At 35.7% G+C, this 21,522-nt stretch overlaps 1 protein-coding gene across 7 annotated transcripts in view; it reads left to right on the forward strand.

The window, feature by feature from the left end:
• TBC1D19 (TBC1 domain family member 19) overlaps positions 1-21,522 on the forward strand; it is a 140,981-nt gene that overhangs the window by 108,969 nt on the left and 10,490 nt on the right. For all 7 annotated transcript variants that reach the window (XM_058546840.1, XM_058546841.1, XM_058546836.1 and 4 more), the window contains 3 exons: positions 12,836-12,868; positions 16,614-16,723; positions 18,941-19,032. In XM_058546840.1, coding sequence (XP_058402823.1) covers positions 12,836-12,868; positions 16,614-16,723; positions 18,941-19,032 — 235 coding nt within the window. The remainder of the gene's footprint in view (positions 1-12,835; positions 12,869-16,613; positions 16,724-18,940; positions 19,033-21,522) is intronic.

Below are 21,522 nucleotides of genomic sequence, written 5' to 3' on the forward strand. Positions count from 1 at the left end.
CACACATTTTCTTAGAGCTTTCCGTCTGCTTTCTTGGTTTTATCTATTTGTTAATTTCTGTAAAATTTATATCTTCAGTTCTGACCTCTACAATAATTAACTCAAAGTTAACATATCTCAACCTGAACTCATTAATTTCTCTTTCTATGCCCACTATTCAAAAGAGAAAAAAAAATAAATTTAAAAACAAAAGAAAAAAAAACTGTGCTATTTCTCTGTCAGTTAATTGTACTCTCATCTACCCAGTTATTCAAGGCCTAAAACCTGGTAGTCACCCTTGACTCCTCTCAGTCTTGTACCCACCCCTCCTCCATCTAAGAAGTCACCAGAGCTGTCTAATTTTATCTCCAAAATACATCTGGGACCCCTCTCTTCCTCACCATAACTGTTGCCTTCCCCTCATTCAGGCTTTACTATCTCTAGTCTGTTAACTGCAGCAGATGTATAACTGGTTTCTCTTCCCCCAGTCTTTTCTAGCTTTGCTCTGTATTTCACAATGCTGTCTGAGTTATACATCTAAAAGGAAAATCTGAAAATTGTCATTTTTCTCCTTAAAGTTTTCTTAATGGCTTCCCATCTCTTTACAAGTAACCTCCAAGCCTCTTGGCACGGCATACAAGGACCTCTCTTGACTCTGTCCCCTATTCAGTCTAACACCTAGCTTCATTTCTCACCATTTCCCATCTCACTTTTTTTTTTTTAATCACAGCAATATCAAACTATTAATTCTTCACACACGCACACATCCCTACACACCTACATACTGTCACAAAACCACTATGCTGCTTCCTACCTCATCACCTCTCTTGTTCCCATGCTTGGAATAGCCCATTCAACCCTTCTTCACCTGGCTGTCCTCAGGGCTCAGTTCAGGCATGATCCTCTTCAGGAAGCTTTCCCTGAATCCCCAAGTTAGGTTAAGGGTGCTTTCTCTAGGCTCCCATACTACCCAGTGTGAAAATCTTCAGTGTCTCTTATTACGTTATCTTGATATTGTTTGTTTATGCTTTGGCTCCCCCTCTAGATTGCAAGCTTCTTGAAATTCTGGACCATATCGTTCCTTTTTGTTCCCCTAGTATCTAGTATATAGAAGGAGCTTAATGAGTATTTATTTGAACTAAATTAGAGGCTTTTTAATTTTAACATTTGTGTATAACCTTTGTTATATGTATCTCCCCAGAAATTTAATTATCTGATAACTTTTTGTATTTATCTAAGAATCAGAAAATAATAAAAAATAAAATTCCTCTAAAGAGCCAAAAGAGATGTCCATGGAGTCAAGTTCCTTCTCTTTATTCATAGGAGAGCTTTTCCAACTTAGTTTAGAACATATTAGCTTTTACTTAACACACATATCTAACAAACTTGGTTTACTGGTTTTTATGCCCCCCTGTAAAAATAGATGCATGGAAAGAGGCTGATAGAGACAGGAAAAGTGACTAACAACAAGTGAAAACCAGACACCTTACAAAGGAAATGAAAAAACTATAAAACAGCATATAAAAGCACTCTAGCAAATAAATGCAGGACCATTTTATGCAAAAGCCAGTAACCCTATACCCTTTAAAAAGGTATCACTGGGTTATAGCATATGATAATAATTTAAGACTTTTATAATGAGCTCAAGGCACCAAGAAAAAGGTATTGCTGTAATAATAATAGTAACAGTAGTCACAGCAGCAGCAGCTAACATTTTCTAAGTGGTACCGTATACCAGGCAGTGTGCTAAGTACATTACATGTATTAATTCATTTAATCCTTACAAGAACCTTCTGCCGCAGATACTAATATTATCCCTATTTATGGATAAAGAAGCTGGGGTGCAGAGTGTTAACTTGCCCAGCTGGTGAGTAGCAAAGCCAGGCTTTGAACACAAGCCCTTTGACCTCAGAAGCAATATTCTTAATCACCATGCCCTACTGCCTCAGGAAATGTTACTGAGTTCATAATAGTGTCTTTTAGAAGAAAAGAAAGTGGTTAACATATTGAAAAAGTAAAAGATGTATATAATAGGCCCTAGAAAGATTTTCATCCAGAATAAAAATAGTTTAGTGCTTAATGGGGTAAACCCACAGCTGTTCATAGACTTAATTCTTCAGAATCATTTCTTCTCTCAGGTGGTTTTAGAACCGTACCAGAATCAGGGAGGACTCTCTTCTCTGCACAATGAGTGAATCTGAAGTTGCAGAACAAGAGAGACAAAGACCAGTCAGTTTGCTCTCTCTTTATTCTTTACTCAAGGCAATACTAAGCAACATTTTTATGTTACTCGCCTTGTTTTTCAACCTCTGCCAAAGAAAGGATTACTCTGAAATCTCAAGGACACCTCTACCACCACCACCACCAAAACTGGCCTGGCTTTCTCGGTCTCAGGGGCCCACGCAGAGAGGTTTGCCTGCAGCTCACTGACTGACTTGCTGTTCCTGACCAGGCAGGTGCTTTCAAGGGGGCAGAGGTTTGCTCGCTCATCACCCCCCTGACCTGTGATCACCTTTCCTAGGATGGAAATGACAGGTGATAGTGGCATCGGACGTTACTTTCTCACCTCATTTGAGGCCTTGTCAATGGACAGACTTTCTCTAGTAGATACATTTAACAACTGCTAAGCAAAATTGCTGAGCTGACAGAAACTCCTCACAGGAATTTTATAAGCTTTTCTTGTTTTTATTCTTTTTTCCAACATGTATAACGTGTCTTTATTTATTCATTTAATAAATGCTTATTTAGCCCTGCTCTGGCTCCCTCTTCTAGGTGGTGATCTGCAGGAAACAACACAGATAAAGTACCTGCTGCCAGGGAGCTTACATGCTAGTGAGGGAGATGTACAATGAACAAGTAAATAGATAGCTAATGAAAATAATTTCAGAGAGTGATGAAGTGAACAATGAAAGGGAACAGAAATTGACAGTAGGTGGGGGGGGGAGGGCATGGCTGTTTTAGATAAGGTGGTCAGGAAAGGTGCCTCTGAGGAGGTAGAATATGAACGGAGACCAGGATATGCAGAGGGAGCCATGCAAAGAAGTAGGAGAAGAGCATTCCAGAGGGAATACACAGCATGTTTAAAGGCCTAAGGCAGGAACATGCTTGATGGTTTGAAGAACAACAAGATAGCCAGTGTGACTGGTGACAGTGAGCAAAACATAAACTGGTACAAGGTGAGGTAGGAGAGGTAGACAGGGACCAGGTCAGGTAGGGAGACAATTGATTTAAAGTCTTGTCTAGTAAGTCCAATATCTGGGCTTCCTCAGGGACAGTTTCTATTCATTTCTTATTTTCCTATGAATGGGCTATACTTCCTTATTTCTTTGCATGCCTAGTAATGTTTTTTGGCGATAACTGGATAGCCTGAATATTATAATCTGGTAACACTGGAAATCAGATTCTCTTCCCTCCCCAGAATTGGTTGTTGTTGCTTCTTTTGGGTTGTAGTTGTTTGTTTAGTGACTTTCTAAACTATTTTTGTAAAGATCGTGTTCATTGTGTTGAGTGCCCGCTGGAGTCTCTGTTCCATTAGCTTAGTGATTAGCTAGTGACTTGACAGAGATTTCCTTAAATGTCTGAAACTAAAAAAAAAAAAAAAAAAAAAAATTCTCCCAGGCCATTTACAGCTCTACCTTAGCCTTCGCTTCCTGCTTGCATAGAACCCAGAAGTCAGGCAGAAGTGAAAGCTTAAGGTCTTCTCAGGTCTTTTCTAGATTCCCCTGAATACACAGGAGCTTTTCAAAGCTTTTATCCCTTCATGTATCTCCCTCCCCAGCTTCTTCCTGTGTAGGCTTTTCAGTCTGTCTACTGCTTGCCCCATCTGTTATCCCTTGCTGCCCCAGGTGGCTAAGGCTAGTATATTTGCATGTAAATGCTTTTGATAATTGCCTCCTGGCCCACGATTTCAGCCCAGTTCCTCAGGTAGCTACTAGATGGGTCAGGTAGCTACTAGATGGGTCAAAACACATAACTGAATTTTTTGATTCAAGATCCATATTGCCCCCTCTGGCCCCGGAAAGCTGTACCAGGGATGCTGGCAGCTGCCTTCATAGCTGCCTCCAAGCTAGAGAGTAGAGGATGGTAGGCAGATAAATTAAAATACTACAATACTCTCCTTCCAAAATTCGGCAGCTTCTTTCTTCATTAAGCATTTCCTTGGTTGTTGTAAGTTTTTTATTAGATTCCAGAGTTCAAAAAAGTTGATTCTAAAAGTTCTAGCCAGGTTAACCATTACTTTAATGGAGAGACGGAGTTTTTGGCGTTCCCTGCTCCACTCTTCTCACTGATATCTCTCCTCCAATTCCTGATTAATATTTTTAAAAAATCATCCTGTCTACTGTGTGGAATAAAAGTGTCACTTGGATGTAAGCTCCAAGAGAACAAAGACCTTAATAGTTTTGATGATCAACATACCTAGCACCTAGAATCATGCACAGCATTAAGTCGCTCTTTAGTAAATATTACTGAATGAGTGAGGGAATGAATGTAGAAGAATATAGAGGAGCAAGAATAGAAACAAGGAGCTGAGACATAGGAAAAATACACATAGGTCTGACTGAGACAAAATAAACAAACATCATAATTTACTAATATCATTTGTTTCCTACAAGACAAGAGAAAATAATTAATTGCTAGTGAACATTAGGTAGAGGAGTTTCAGGACTTTAAAGCGGTGGCTCTCAACCCAGGGCAATTCCCCTCCACACCCTCAAGGAACATTTCAGAATGTCTGAAGACACTTTTGTTTGTCACAGCCAGTGGGGCAGGGGGGTACCACCAGTATCTCATGCTGCTAAACATCCTACAGTGTACAGTCTTACAACAAAGATTAGGAAAGGCTTTTGGAAGAAATAATGAAAATATCTCATTTGAAATCTGCTTGCAAGTGTCAGGTTGATAAATAGCAATGTGCTTTGTCATCTGTATTAATTAAATAAATACAAAACATCTGATAATCCAAAATTAATTTGATGTGTAACGTTAGACATAAATCAAAAACCTAATTAAAATTTTATTTAAAGTATGTTTTTTAGATTGATATTTAAATATGGGTAGGTTCTGATGTTTTGGGAAGTTTTAACTACTGAAATAAAGTAACAAAATTATCTTCTGAAGTTCTAATTCAGAAACATAATGGAAATAGCTAGAAAACAATTTAATCATTGTCCTAATCCCTACTCTTACTGACCTGTAGGCTACATGTGGAATGAGAATAAACAGAGGAAATGATTATTTCAACAAACAAATTAAATAAACTGTATTAAGTAATCCCAAATGAAAGAGTGTAAAAATTTGCTTTCAACTGGAGTGATGTTGAAGTGAATCAGATGTGAGAGTTATGATACAACTATAAATGCTAAGTATTAATAGAGACTGTGAGGAAATGAAGGGAAAATATTTAGTAAGTGCAAAGCATGTTAATATTTGGGGTATTTTCTGAGTCATATTTACTATTTATATCTCGTCTAATTCAAGATTTATTCTCGTTGATGATGTTTACCATTCTGAGCTATGTCAAAGGCCCATAAAATGACTGCTTTATAAAGTTATTCCTATTGAATAGAGTAAGCAGTTAATATTTTAGACTTTCTTCAGATGAATAAGGGAAAAGTAGGATCTTAAAATAATTACTCATAGCAGACTTGTAGGATTCTGAGGCCAGATAAGAGATGGTGTCCCAAGCATCCTGATCCCTGTTAGAAGTATACTCTTGGATGATGGCCAGGTGGATGAAACTTGACCCTTAAAAGTGATGAGGGGCAAAGGAAAGGATTTTGAAAAACTGGCCAAGAACATGACAACTTCTGAGGTCAAAGAAATGTTCTAGGTGATATGTGCCCTAGAGCATTAATGGATTCTTCATTGCTTCTTATGCATCCTACTTTTGCTTGCCAGAATCTGACTTTGTCCCTCTTCAGCAGAGCAGACTGTGTACCATTTTTTGGAGTCTTAAGTTGTGGCTAATCTTAATTAAGCTGAAGTGAACCCTTATCTAATACTGACAAGAAAAGATTTTCTTACGTTTAAGCTGATACTTAAGTGTGCTACTCTCCCATCTGAGAGCATAAAATAGCTACAGTTATTGAGCATCTCCTGTGTCCTAAACACTATACTCGTGCAATTTAAATATTTTAACTCATTGGTGCTTTAGTACAACCCAGTGAAGTTGGTCTTATTTATCTCCATTTTAAGAAATGAAAATAGAGACTCAGAGAGTATTGGTAACTTGCCCGGAGTCACACACAATTTGAATTCATGTCTCTGTGACTTCGTCGGCCATTTTTAATTTCAACATTGTGTTATTGAGAGCCTGCTGTCCTATATGTTAATTACATATTCATAAATGAATCTTTAATATTTTATTTATAAGCCTTGATTATATTTATAAATGTTCACATTTCCATCATTAACAACATACATTGAGCATCTCGCTTGTGGAAGATACTGTGCTGGATGCTGAGGATAATGCACAGTGTGAATCGTGGCTTTGCCTCCAATAGCTTATAACCTAGCTGCTTACAGAGTAGCTCAAGATTTCAGAACTTGAGGGAAATGTAGTGAAAGTGTGATTAACCACAAGTCATCTTAATACCTGCATCCCTTTTTGCTGCTTGGCTGTTCACTAATTCACTCACTGTAAGCTTCCTCATTAAAAATGCCTTGTACTGACTAAAGTATTCCTACATTGAGCAGATCCTTAATAAATATTTATAGAAGATGAAAATAATAGTAGTAAGGTCTTCATTTCTGACTACCTTAGTCTGCTTGTTCAGATGTTTCTGCAGCAGCTTAACAGAGGAAGGAAAACATGTTTTTACAGTAAGAATATAGGGGTTTTGTGTAATAGCAATCTGCTTTGAGGTTTAGTATTTAGAAAGATATAATATGTGCTTATACTACTGTAAGGCATTAAAATATGCCTTCTATTTATTAACTTGTTTTTCTCTCTCAGTTTTTCTTTCACATGTCAACATGATTATTGTAGAAAATTTAGAAAAGACAGATTTTTTCATTATTTGTTAAAAGTCTGTAATCAGTAAAGGAAATAAAATGAAGCAGCAGTTAGGGTAGGTAGAAAAAGATGGGTATTCACAGGAAGAAAAAGAGACTCAACCAAAGATATAAACAGAGAGAGAAACTTGAAGAAGAAAAACGGTCTTTGGGCCCTCCTTCTAAGTGCTTCATGGGACTAGACCTGTAGTGTCATTGGGAATATTGACTTTCAATGTGAATCTAATCTGGTTTTGAATTTTTTTCATTTCTAGATAGCAAAAGACCTTTAAGTTGGTAAAGAATCTTACCATTGGAAGATCCTCATATGTCCAGTTTTCTTCATGTCTCACAATTTTTTTCTATATTTGCTCTAGATATAATTGTTAAACATAGAATTTTATAGTTAAATGATAGTTCAGAGACAATTTTTGTCCCTTTGCCTGACGAGGAACTACTGACGCTCAGGAGATTCAATGACTTTCCTAAGGTTACCCAGCTGGCTTGTGGTAAGCCCATAATGGAATCTAGTCTCCTGACTAGAGCCCAGTACTTCTCTTGCTGCTTCTCTATTCATCATATACTCATCCATCCACCATTCATTCATTCAGCAAATGTGTATTCATCATCAGCTATGTTCATGGCATCATGAAATGCATACAAAGATGAATAAAACACATTCCTAACTTCTGGAGCAGTCTGATAAACTGCTAATTATAACATAAAATATAGTGATGGAAATATGAACAAAATGCCGCAAGAACGCAGAAAAATGAGCTTTTAATTATGATTAAGAGATCAGGATATGTTTCTCTGAGGTTATACCTGACCTTAGTAAGGTTTTGATAGGCTGAGTAGAAAACAAAAAAGCATTTCAGGATACAAAATTATCAAGTTCAAAGGTGCCAAAGCATTGAAAGTGCGTATGAGTTCTGGTGATGGTAAGTAATTTAGTATGGCTGTACCACAGTTGGTACAGAGTCAGGATAGTGTGACAAGGGGGAGACAGATATCCCTCAGATTGCCATCGTGAATGGTTGAGACCAGTCCAAAGGTTTTGAGTTTCACTCTGTAGACTCTTAGGCTATATTGCAAGGCTAGAATGTGAATTCCATAAATATGGGGAAAATGTCATGTTCATTTTAATATCTCCAGAGGCTACAGAGTAGGCGTTTAAATACTGGTTAATTGGATGAATAGGAGCTCAGCAAATAAATATTTGGTGGATGGGTGAATGGTCGGTGGAAAACCTTCGATAGATATAGAGGTCTTTTTCGTGGTCTCATCAACATTTTTAGAAGATATCCTGAACCATTACAAAAGTTGGTTGGAGGGCTGACAGTTTGGGGGAACGGTTACCAATTGGAAGGCTTTTGCAGGGCCATAGGTAAGAGTTCATCAGAGCCTGAATTCAGACCCTGGCAGTCGGAAGAAAATGAATGGTTGAAAATGGTAGACGTAGATTCTCTAGGGCTTTGTATAGTCATTCCACAAACATTTAATGGGTACCTATTATATTCTGGGCACTATGCTTGCCTTTGAGGATAGAGATAAATAAGGAATAGTTTCTATACTCAAGAGATTTATTCTATTGGAAAAGAGAAAACAAAAAGTGATTCCAATACAGTGTGATAAGAGAAGCATTGCGTACAGCCCTTGTCCTAAGCCCTAGAGGCTGAAGAAGTAGCAATCAGTTTGTCCGGATTAGAGTTGTGCTTGTGAGACAGAGAAGAGAAATGAAGCTGGTGACATTAGATTTTGGCCAAATCATGAAGAGTTAAGTACCGTTTATCCTAAAGGGATAGGAAAGGAATACAATCGCATTTAGGAATAAGGGCTGAGGAATAACTAGAAAGCAAAGATGACTGAAAGCCTTCTTCCCTGAAGACTAAGGCAATGAGGAGTCATTTGCAGAAAAAGAGAGTCCAGAAGGAGGCGCAGGGTACTGGGCTTTTACTGTTTGATTTACGGGTTAATAAAGAGCATACTGGTAGAAAAAGAGAGAAAATAAGTATGACCAAATCTTGGTCATACTTGGAAAGTAGCTATATTTCAGGAGTGGGCAGAGGAGAGAACTAGCCAAAAACACAACAAAACAAAAAACTGAGCAGCAGAAGTTTCTGAGAGGCAAGGAGCCTGATCCACATAGTGTCATCAGTGCCTAGCAGGCTCAAGTTTGAGAAGACTTTCAGTTGCTTGGGGCCAGGACACATACAGAGAGGAGACCCCTGGATTTAGAAATCAGAAGTTGAAGTCATAGGAATGGAACCCAGTTTACAAGGAGCTGAGGATATATAATGAGGAAGTAAAGGAAGTTAATTTAGATAGTTTTCGAAGAATTAAGCTTGTCTTCAAGAGAAGGAGAGAGATTAGAGGTTTGTTTGATGGGAAAGTAAGGTTCAGGGAAGAAAATGGACTTCTCCTCCTCCTCCTCCTTTTCTTCTCCTCCTCCTCCTTTTCTTCTTCTCCTCCTCCTTTTCTTCTTCTCCTCCTCCTTTTCTTCTTCTCCTCCTCCTCCTTTTCCTTCTGCTCCTGCTCTCTCCTCCCCCACTCTCTTCCTCCTGTCTCCTCCTCCTCTCTCCTTCTTCCTTCTTCTTTGTCTTCTTCTTCTTCATTGTCTTTGGCTTCATCTTCTTCATCATCTTCTTGTTCTTCTTCCTCATCTTCTTTGTCTTTGTCTTCTTCGTCTTCATTGTCGTCGCCTTCCTCGTCTTCGTCGTCGTCTTCTTTTTCATCTTCATCATCTTCTTCATCTTTATCGTCATCTTCATCTTCTTCGTCTTCGTCTTCTTCTTCTTCGTTGTCTTCATCATCGTCTTCTTCTTCTTCTTCTCATTTATAATATCCTTGGCTAAAAGGTTGCAGTGAAGTAGGAGAGACTAAAGATAGGAGTACCTTGATAGACCCTACACACTCCTTGCCTCTGCTTCTCCCTTAGTAGGAGTGAAGAGCAGATGCCACCACTATCCACCTTAAGATCAACTAACCTCAGTAAACTTATCCCTGTTTATGGCAATCACCAGACAAAGGCCAGGGCTTCCATGTCACCCTGACCAGTGGTCCTCGCCTCCATGGCTTCAGTGGCTCTTTTATCAGTAAGGCCTTCCCCCCTCCTGAGGCCTTGTCCTCTCTATCCCTCTTCCCTCCATTATTTGTCTTCATAGCACTTATCGCTAATTGACATATATTCACTTATTTTATCATGACTTTTCTGTCCTTAATGAAAAGTAAGCTCCAGTTCTTAGAACAGTGTCTGGCACGTGGTAGAGGCTCAATACATATTTACTGAATGATGCACATGAAGGGAGAGGAGGAGAGAATTGATGGGGCAGGACTCCAAAGCAGAGGTTGGGAAACTTTTTCTATAAAGGACCAGAGGGTAAATAGTTTAAATTTTGCTGGCCACAAACAATCTCTGTCACATATTCTTCTTTGTTGTTTTCTTAAATAATCCTTTAGAAATGTAAAAGCTATTCTTAGATCACAAGCTGCACAAAAACAAGCTATAGACCTGACCATAGCTTGTCAGCTGCTGTAAAAGGTCAAAGAAACAAGATTAAAAGCACAGGTGAAGATGTTAGCTCTGAAAAAGAAAAAGGAAACATCTTCCTCTGAAGACCACCCTAAAGGGAAATGAGAAGAACATTTGAGGTAAAGAACAGACAAGTGAGAGAGTTCATGTCAGTGGCATCAGCCTCCTAGTGAGGAGGGAAGTGAGTTCTATAATTGAGTGTTAAACACTTGAAGAGTCAGAAAGTTTTGTAAGAACAGGGTGACTAATGAAATAGAATTGAAAAAGCAAATTGATAAGGAACACAGGATTCAGTCAAAGTTGGACAACATGAATCTATGATGTGTTCTAGAAGACTAGGGAAAAATGAGAAAAGGTAAATCCTGAGAATTATAGCTTGTGAAGCTTAAAAGTGATGCTGCACAAAATTCTAAAGATGGTTGGCCTGTCATACTAGTTCAGGATAATATTGGATTTTCCTCATACTCCTTTTTGATAAAATTACTTCTGGAAACAACAAAGAAAGATGAGCTAATTTGTGAATGATAACATCAATAATTAACTTTTATTAAGGGCCTAACCTATTTATTAATGGCTAAGCTACAGCCATGATCTCATTTAATTATATTATGTAGGTTCTAGCATTATCTCTGATTTACAGATGAGGAAACTGAAGCTTAGCGAAGTTACAAAACTGACCTAAAGGCACACAAAGTTCTTAAGTGACAGAACTAGATAAACTCAATCAAGTCTGTCTGACACCCAGTCTGTGCTCTTAACTTACCACAATAGGGTGCTGATTAAGGAATTGCTATCAGTATGGAAGGAGGTCTCTAGTGACAAGTCCTGTCCTCAGTCTGTCTTGTTCAGCATTTTTATAATGCTTTAGAGGAGGACGTAGATAGTGTACTTACCAAATTTTCCAGTAATGTGGAACCAGGAAGAATAGGGAATACATTAGATAACAGAATAAGAATATAGGATTATCTCAATTTGGAACAGTTCGCCAAAGAAGAATTGTAACAGAGACGAGAATACAATCCTTTACTTAGGTCAGAAACAACTGCACAAGTGCACTGTGTCTTAGCTGTGGGGTGTGTAGGGAGCAAAAATGCTTAAAGGTTTTAGTCACCTCACCTTAAGAACTGTGGTGAACTACAGCTTGTCCAGAGGAAAATAGAATAGGGAAGCTATTCAGGACCACTTCATCTGAGGAACCATTAAAGAAACTCATCGAGTCTTAGAGAAAAAAAACCTGGTGGTGATGGGGGTGGGGGAGAAAAGAATGTCTTCAAATATTTCTGACAGTTTTCATAGAAGATAAGTGAGACTTGTTTTATGTGACCTTTGTGGTCTGAACTAGGAATAATAAGTGAGGATTATAGGGAGCTAGAGTTTGACTCAGTATGAGAATTAACTTCCCCCAAATTAAACTTGTTCAAAATTGTAATTGGTGGCATTGAGAATTAATGTGTCCCCTATTGCATCATTTATTAGAACTTACTCTAGGTGACCTCTAAAGTCCCTACCAACACTAAGAGGTTTTGCCTGTGAACATGTCAGATGAATAAAGCATTTTTATACTATTTTTCAAAAAAGTAAACTTCTCAACTTTCTTCTGTACTGGGTTTGCAACCTGATTTAGTACAGTGTTAGATATATGGTGGTGTGTATATTACAGAACTTCTGTTTTGAACCTAAGCTGTACAAATTCTGATTTTTCACTTAGAATGTGACAAGATGTTTAGCACACCTATTTAGGCTTTGAATATTTCTTTGAAATGGATGTCTATTTTACTTGTGTATAATTCTTGCCAAAGATTATGCTGAATTTATATACCATAATCCTGCCAATAATTTTTCTAAACCAGATCCTATGATATAATTTTTGGTAAGTTTATAAAGGAATCCATCTATGCTAGAGGTGCCTTGAAATGCCCACTTATCTGTTAACATATTGGATTCTAATATACAGGATGAAGTTGTTTCAGGAAGGACATAATCTATTGGCTTTCTGAGACCGTTGTAATTAGTTCTTAAACTTAGTTCTGTGACTCCCTTGTTCTGTATTTGTCCTGTTTTTGTAACATATAATCGAAGTTTTAATTATTCAACCTTATTATCAATAAAAAGTTAACTAGACATATATTGAAAATCTCTTGTTTGCTTTTCTAAAGGTATTAAAAAGCATATCTTTTTGGTGGTTACCATCACTAAGTACTTCTGACATTCATGAACAAAGTTGAAGCAAAAATAGGAAACTTTTCTATTTTTTGGTTTTAATCCTCTAAAGTTTACCTAATAATTCAGTAGGTATACTAATTGAAAAGAAATAATTTTTTATTTTTTTAGGTGTAATCCCTTTTCACGGATTTTCAATGTATGGTAAGTTGGGCTTTAAAATATTCTGTTTTTATTACACTTTAGAAAATTAAACATGAAGATCACACTTTATATCACATGACCCACACACTAAACAAGTTATTGTGAACATTTTTAGACGTTGAGTTTAATATTTGTTTATATGTCCAATTAAAATAATGTTTAAATAAAGGGTCATCATAATTGCTCAAATGATAATTGCTTGACAAATTAGAATTAGAACGTACTGTGAAAGTGGTTCTGTGGTTTACCATTTTCTAATCCAATGAAAACTAGAGATATATGTTAATATTTACTTCTAATAGGTATAAAATGAGATTGCTTAAGTTCTTGAACTAAGTCTCATAAATTTTTTTTTCTTTGGTGAGGAAGATTAGCCCTGAGCTAACCTCCGTTGCCAATCCTCCTCTTTTTCCTGAGGAAGATTGGCCCTGGGCTAACATCCGTGCCCATCTTCCTCCACTTTATATGTGGGATGCCGCCACAGCATGGCTTGACAAGCGGTGCATAGGTCCGCACCTGGGAACCCACGAACCCAGGGCTGCTAAAGCAGAGTGTGCGAACCCAACTGCTATGCCACCGGGCCGGCCCCCCCTCATAAATCGTTTTAAAAAATAATATGTCAGAAAGAATGCAAAGGAAGGGACAACACAAGTTTGAGTTTATGATTTCTCTGGACTACTGGTATGCACAGCAACAATTACATTGAAGCGTTCAGTCATGCTGAGGTACATGTGAAAAATGCATGTGCAGGCTTGAGAGCCCTGAGTGCCTTTCTGGCCTCATGTGTCATTGAATGAGGAATGCAAGAAGCTTAATGAAGATTAGCAAGAGGAATAATGCTCTACACCTTAATGCCACTTAATTTTTAAATTTTCACACATAACATATGAACTTGTTGAAGTTTGTTGTCCCCAATATTGCTACCTACCCCCCTACCTTTAGACTAAACAGAAATACTTTAATGTTTCACTTTAAATAAAGTAAAACAAATTAGCAATAAATTAACACTTTTCTTTGTAAAAATCCCCTCAGTGTTCAACATCAGACAGTCATGATGAATGACATAGTAAAAAACTTTTAAAACTAGCATACAATGAAAAGGATTCAAAGTACCTAGGAACTTTGCGCTAGGCTGCCCTTGATGGTGTTGGTCACGGGCTTGAATGATCAGGCACTCTGCTTTATTCTCTTGAGCAACCAAAATTTCGTAACGTGATACATATTGTTATAGTAACCTTCCAGCATATTTCTCTTTTATAAATATGTGAGGAATTTAAAATGGAAAACCTAAAAAAGTTATAAAGATATATATATAAAAGAATATAAATTTTTACCTCTAATAATAAAAATGTTAGCCCTTTTATCCTTCTATTTTAGTAATTCCAACTGCAAGAATTTTTCAAGTAAACAGTTTTTAAAAGGTGAAGTGAGTGATTTGGAGGACAGTTGATGTCATGCTAGTTTAAATATTTTAACAATTCTCAGGGTACAAAATACATCATTGACTCCTGCCTGTTCACATTTCTGGTTGTTTAAATAGGCTAAGGTTTATACACCCAAGGGGAAAATGTTCACTGAGGAAGTAGATGATGCAAAATGTTTGATATAGAGTTTATTATACTATCTTAGAAAAATATGATAAGCATCCACAAATACTTCAGCAGCAACCACTTATTTAGAACCAGTGTATTAGAATAATCATAAATCAACCCCGAGGAACTCTAGTTAGTACTTTGCCATTTCAGTTTTAGTTACTTTATTTCTTTAAAATTATAATACTTACCTCTTTTAAAAATCAGTTCAAAACGTTTCTCTAATTTAAACTAGCCTGTCCCTCCCACTTATGCAGATTAATGAAATTTTATTGTAGGTGTGGTATATTATGATTTCGTAAATAAATTTCTATAGTATAGTTAAAAAGATGATGAGCGAATTCATTTTTATGAAAAAGCCAAATAGGCAAAGATGCTTAAAGTAGAAAAAAAAGTCATGTAGGATATTTTTTTACATATAATATATAATGGACTAAAGGATTTCCATTTCATAGCTATATAAGAGAACTCAACATAAACAGTTGTGGTATCTTGAATAATGAATGATTATAAAGTTTTTTGTATGATGTATGTTTGTACAAAAGTGCTGATTTTAAAATTCTCCTTTTTATTCATTCACTGGAAATGGTCATTAATGATTACTGAACCCATAAAATCTTTAGATTCAGATCATAGGTTTTTACATATCAGTAACTTAAAAAATTAGAAGAAAAAATATGCATCATTAAAAAAAGTAAATAAATTCCAAACCTTCACTTTGAATTTATAATAATACCATAATTTGTGCCACATTGCTTTTTATTAGGTTGTTGCGATTAGAACATGAGTTAATCTTTTTAAATATATAGAATACCTTAATTTGGGCTATTTTAATAAGTAGTAATTTATTTTGATAGGAAAATAAGTTTTTAAAATTAGTTTTGAAGTGGAAGGGCATGCCTGTCAGTTTTTAAACATATATATAATATAAATTTTTCTCTACATATAAAAGTAATTTTTTGTATATATTTAGATACGTACCCCTCTAAAATTGATTTGTCTCTCTTTTGCCCTTCAGAAAAAGTGAAATTTCTCACTTGCAATGCTAGTTTTTGATGATTTATTCATCAGTAATGCCGTACACCACCATTTATCTCAGATAATTGAATTTTTGTAAGAGTTTAAAATTTTCTCTCATTTTTCCTTTGTCAAAAAGTGAGCTTGAGTTGTCTCATTGGTTTCCCAGCTTACTTAATGCCTACTGCCCTCAGGGCATTACTGATGGGTTATAGAGCCTGAGAACTTCTTAACCTGTCCAATTTATATTGTAGTTAAAATTACCCAATAAGTCATTTTCATTAAAATTAATACTTAGGTAATGCAGTTTTATGTCTCTGCATTATGAATGTGTTTATGCTGCCTAAAACTCTTGAGGCTTTGAAGATGAAAAGCATGATGATGTTTGTCAGTGCAGAATGATCACACTGTCCGGTCAGCATCTGAGACCAGGACTTTCTGACGTTCAGCTGTGGGATCTCTGGTTGAGTTGACCCACCTGTGCTCAATTGCCAAGAACTGGGTGCAAAAGAAAACTTAAATCAACAATTATTAGAGAAATAAATCCCTCTGCCTGAGTTAAGTCAGTGAAAACTGTCTTGATACATATTGATATGCCAATATGGACCAACAGTCTAAATTGTTATTCAGAATTTTTATTTGGAAATTAAGTTAGCTGCAGACCCTATGATTCTAAAAGCTAGTCATAAATTATCTGATAGTTTACTTACAAAAATTAAAAATTTTGAAAAGTGGCCTGGATCCTTTGTGGAACAAAGTAAAAATGAATTGCCTGATCACCACTTTCTTACTACTTCAATTTTTTAAAAAAGAGGCTTGACTTCATGTAGTTTTTAAAATTTACTTTGAATTCTTAATATCCCATGTAATTCCATTGTGTCATTCTTATTCTCCTGGTAAGATGGGATTATAATAGTTTATAATTTACTTCTTTCTTTATAATTTTTAATGACTGAATTTTTTACATGTGCATAATTCCCTTTTAAACATGAAAAAACAATATGTATATGATTTTAAATTTGTCTATGAATGATTATTACTATACAATACTGATTTATTCTTTCGTGTTTCATAAACTTGTTTTTAAAATTTTAGTAGTTCTGCAATATTATAAATTATTCCTTTTATTCTTTCAGTTGCACCACTTTGTTTTCTATACCACGAACCTTCCAAATTGTATCAGATATTCCGTGAGATGTATGTGCGTTTTTTCTTCAGACTCCATTCCATCTCTTCTCATCCTTCTGTAAGTTCGTAAAAAATTGGATCAAATCAGGCTCTAATCTGTTCTCTCTTTCCTTAGTAAGTAGTCTCCTACTCAAGCAACAAATTTTAATTTGTAATGTCAAGCAACATATTTCTGTAGAATAAATGAGAGAGAGGAAGAAATTGATATTTAAATATTTTTGGTAATAATTTGAGTGGAAAAAGTCCTTTATCAGTTGCATTTAAATTATCTTTTATGTGTTAAAAGAAAAAACAGAAATGTCTGTATTATTCTCTTCAACAAAGAGGGCTACCTTCTTTGAAAGCTGATTTCCTTATCTATGAAATGAGGTTGATAAGATGTTTCTGTAGTGCTGTAGAGAAATCTGCGAAGCACCTGGGTAGTAGTACTTGGCTCATGGCAGGTGTTCAGTAAATAAATGGCTGCTATTTTTGTTGTTGTTGTTATGATTATCATTATCATCATCTCTTCTTTATTAATGAAAATCAAACATTTATTTATCAATTATTTTTCAATTTCCTATTTGGCTAATTATCAGTTATCATACTAGGTATTTTCTTTTATTCAATTGATAGCTCCTTTGGCCTCAGTATGAAAGTCAAGGAGAAGCATATTGGGAGTTGAACATTTTTATCTGTTTTATTTTGGCTGGTCCTTTATCATATCTTTTGTTTTTTCCCCCATAAGCCTGATTAAAAGCAGTGTTTATTTTATTTCAGTTATACTTTTTCTGCCTTTGGGCCTGATTTGGGCTACTTGTGGGTAACGTGACTGACTCTCCAGAAGAAACATTAAATTGGAATGTGTCAGGGCTACCAAATTTCCCCAAAGAACAGACTCTGTCACTGCTACTAAACTAAATAGCTGTTCTTTATCTTTCTAGTTTAGTCCTATGTATTCCTATTCCTCCTTCTTGTGTCTCCAATTTTGCTCTCATATATTGCTAGTGAAAACTGGCGAATAATAGAATTCCAGGATGTCACAGATGAACAAATGAGGCACCACCAATTACCTTGGGTTTCTTCTCTCTGAGACAACTTAATGTAGTGCTTCTCTTACATTAGTGTTTAATCTAGGATAATCAGAAATATATTAATAATTCTCTTTTCTAAGGCCTCATTCGTAGCATCAGATTTCTTACTCTCGTATTCTGTCCCGTTGTATGCTTCGGAGTTTAAAAAATATTTTTTTTAACTGGTTGCCTAATATACACCCATGATGTCTTCCCTGTGCAGATCACTGAAGCTTGACCCTGAGCAGCTCTGGATTTTCCTTCTCTAGCTCCCTGTGGACCCTGAGGTGTCTTTTTTCAGTTGGTTGATTGGGCCAGCCTGCCTCTGTCCTTTCTTTATTCAGTGGAATCAAGACTCATAGGCCATCATCTCCTTTTCTGGCTTGCAGCCAGACTAACTATTTGGAACCATGACAACCTTTTTTCTTTAGAAACTCAAAAAGAGGATTAAAACTTCCTTACAAAGATCAACCCTGAGGAATGCTGAGCTGCAAGAAAGACTTTATTCAGAGTTGTTAAGTAATAAACACACTTGAAAAACCATCTGCTTAAATCGGTTACTTCTTGTGCTCTACAAATAATGACCTTTTAAAAAAGTAGATTTTAGTAAAAAAAATATATATATATATCTTTATACTAAGTAATCAAACATTCTTGTTTGATAACTTCCTAAGGCAAATTTCAAGTCCTCAGCAGTCAGCCTTTCCCTGGGGATGGTTTTCAAAGACAGAGTGAAAAAAGCAGGAAATATTTTCCCTGATGGGTGAGGCAGCTGAAAGGGAAGGGACATATGGAGGAGAAAGTAAAGGGTGTGGTGACAGCACCAGAGAAATACTGGAAACTGGAATGCATCCAGAAAAAACGAATTTTGCTGGGCCTACGTGATAATATGTGGCTTCCAATGTAGCAGGTTTTCTAGAAAATGATGTTTTCCTTGGACTCCCTGAATATTACATACCAGGTTATGTGGGGGGCCTATTGTGTTAAAAAAGGAAGCTCGTTAGCATATCTATGAGGGTAGGTATCCATAAAGAGGGATAAAATTTATCTTTAAACACAGCGTTAGAGATCATTAGTGCATTTCCTGTTTTTGACTCTTAAACAATATAAAAAATATTTATGTTGATAATCTTTGTCTCATTTCTATTTGAATAATTTGTTGGCACAGTTAATTTTTAAATACTAAAATATGTATTTCTCTTGTGATTTATTATTGTATCCAGGGTATTGTGTCACTCTGTTTGCTGTTTGAAACTCTTCTTCAAACTTATCTCCCCCAACTCTTTTATCACCTACGAGAAATTGGGGCTCAACCGTGAGTATTTTTCTCTCCTAATTGAAGAATAGGTTGTTTGACATCAGAAGGCTCTTTTTCATCATCGTAAAACACTTGCAAAGACGCAGTAATTCTTCAGAGAAATTAAACTAACAACTTCCCCACTAAAGCAATAATTATCAAGTAGTAAATTTTAACTCTACATTGTGCCAAAAATTCTTGGAAGAATTACCAAAATCCTAATAAATTCCTTTTTGCTAGGATTTTCATGGCTGGTACAAGAATCATCCAAATGAACTAATTTCTATTCATAATGAAAGGCGTTGGCCAAAACTGAGGCAAAAATTTGTGGAAACAAATGCTACCTGAGAAATGTGATAATATTACTAAAATTAAGTCAATTTAAGCTAAATTTATCAGAGAACAACTTATGAAAGCTGTATAGGTTAAAATTTGCTATCTTTTGTTAAACTAGATCAGTCATCTACCAATGGTTGTACACTGTGATTTTTCCTTTCAAAAGTTTGAATATTTGTTCATTTTTCTCGGTAAAAGGTATTGGAGAATATGTAGGATACCTCTGGATTTCAATATTATTGGTTCTCTTCTCTCTTCTTTAAATAACAGTGTCTGAGGTAACAGAAGTTTCCAAATGATTTATCGATGTTTTATTTCTGTCTTCCCTTCTGTGCATCTGTAGAGGAGGAAGAAATTTTCCTCTACCCTCTACGTTCTTCTGGCTGCTCTAATAATTAAATTGACATGAGACAGATTAATAGGAGAAAATCAAATTTAATTAATTTTGTACGTATGGAAACCCCAGATACATGAGAGTGTCAGAAACCCCACATATATGAGAAGTTCAGAGACAGAAGGTAAAGTGAGGTGTTTATGCCATCTTGAGCTAAGGAATGGGATAGGAGCCTGAGGCTTCAGAGGGGAGGAGGGTAATTCACCAACGATAAGAAAAGCAGATGTTCACTAATTAGAGGTTTTCCCTACCATACAGATAGGTAAAAAAATGTTATTTCTGGTAATTACTCTCCTTATAAGCAAGGCCCTTAATTTAAATTCCTCAAGGGAGAGGTAAAAGTTTCCTTTGAGCCCACAGGCTCTTGATTGCCTTCAGCCCAAAATATTCCACATGCCAAAGTGGCATGTTGGGGCAGCCTGTTCTAAATCCCTTCACAACAATTTTCTCCTATTGAGGAGGGCATATTTGAAAGAAGCATTAACTCTTTGAGGCCACAAAAGGAGTTAATGGAAAATAGAACAGTTTAGTGTTTGTCTTCTCCACATTTGAAGCCAGAGCAGATGGATGGCTGGATGGATGAGTGGGTGAGTTTAAGAGCCAGACCCAGATTCAAATTCTATCTCCACTAAATTGTATACTCCTGGTAAAGTTATTTAATTTATCTAAGCCTCAATTTTTTTCTTTAAATCAAGATAATTCAATTTCCTCATCTGTAAAATCAAGAGAATTCCTACCTCATGGAGTTGTTTCAAGATTGAGTAATGTTATGTATGTTCTTTCTATAAAGCATCTTTGAATTTCAGACAACTTAGATCTTAGAAATGCCATTTATGAAACACCTCGTATCATCCATTGATAAAACTAAGCTGATACTCTTTCCTTTGTAGCCATTAAAAAGCAGCATTCTGTTAGATTAAGATTATAAAACAAGAATGTGGCAGAAGTATTTTATATTGCATACAAGTCTTTTTTTTCTTAAACATATAGTAAATTGAGCTTTCTTACTATTGTGAAATGAATATTTGAATATAACTAGGCTTTTCTTTACTAGGATGAAGACATTTAGCTAGACACTAAAATCTTGATATTTTTTTCTAGCCTATTTATACACTTTAATCATTAAAAGGAACAAATTTATTTCAATGACTTATGATAAACATTAAAATTCTTATATAAGAGAAAGTATAAAAATTTGATCGTCGAGCTACAAATTAATTTTCAAAAGGCTTTCGTGAATCAAAGCTGATGCTGTTGGAAGATTTTTAATTTAGAGTTTAATTTCTTTAGTAAATATAGGACTATTCAGATTATCTCTTTCTTCTTGAGTAAGCTTTGATACTTTGTGCATTTTATCTGTTATATTTATGGACATAAAGTTACTCATAATATTCCCTACTTATTCTTAATTAACCTTTTAATATCTATAGAATCAGAATGACATCACCTCTCTCCTTCCTGAGATTGATATTTGTATCTTCTCTCTCTTTTTTCTTGATTATTCTTACTAGAGACTAATTTTATTCTTGTTCGAAAGAACCAGCTTTCGGTTTCATTGATTTTCTCTATTGTTTTCCTGTTTTCAATTTCATTGATTTATGCCATTATATTTATTATTTCCTGTCTTATATTTGCTTTATGTTTATTTTGCTCTTGTCTTTCCACTTAAGTTGGAATTTAGATATTGACTTGAGACCTTTCTTTTTTCTAATATAATCAATAATGTTATAAATTGCCCTCAAAGCACCACTTTACCTCCACTCAATAAATTTTAATAT

This window comes from Diceros bicornis, chromosome 8 (assembly GCF_020826845.1).
Source record: "Diceros bicornis minor isolate mBicDic1 chromosome 8, mDicBic1.mat.cur, whole genome shotgun sequence".
Classification (NCBI taxonomy): domain Eukaryota; kingdom Metazoa; phylum Chordata; class Mammalia; order Perissodactyla; family Rhinocerotidae; genus Diceros; species Diceros bicornis.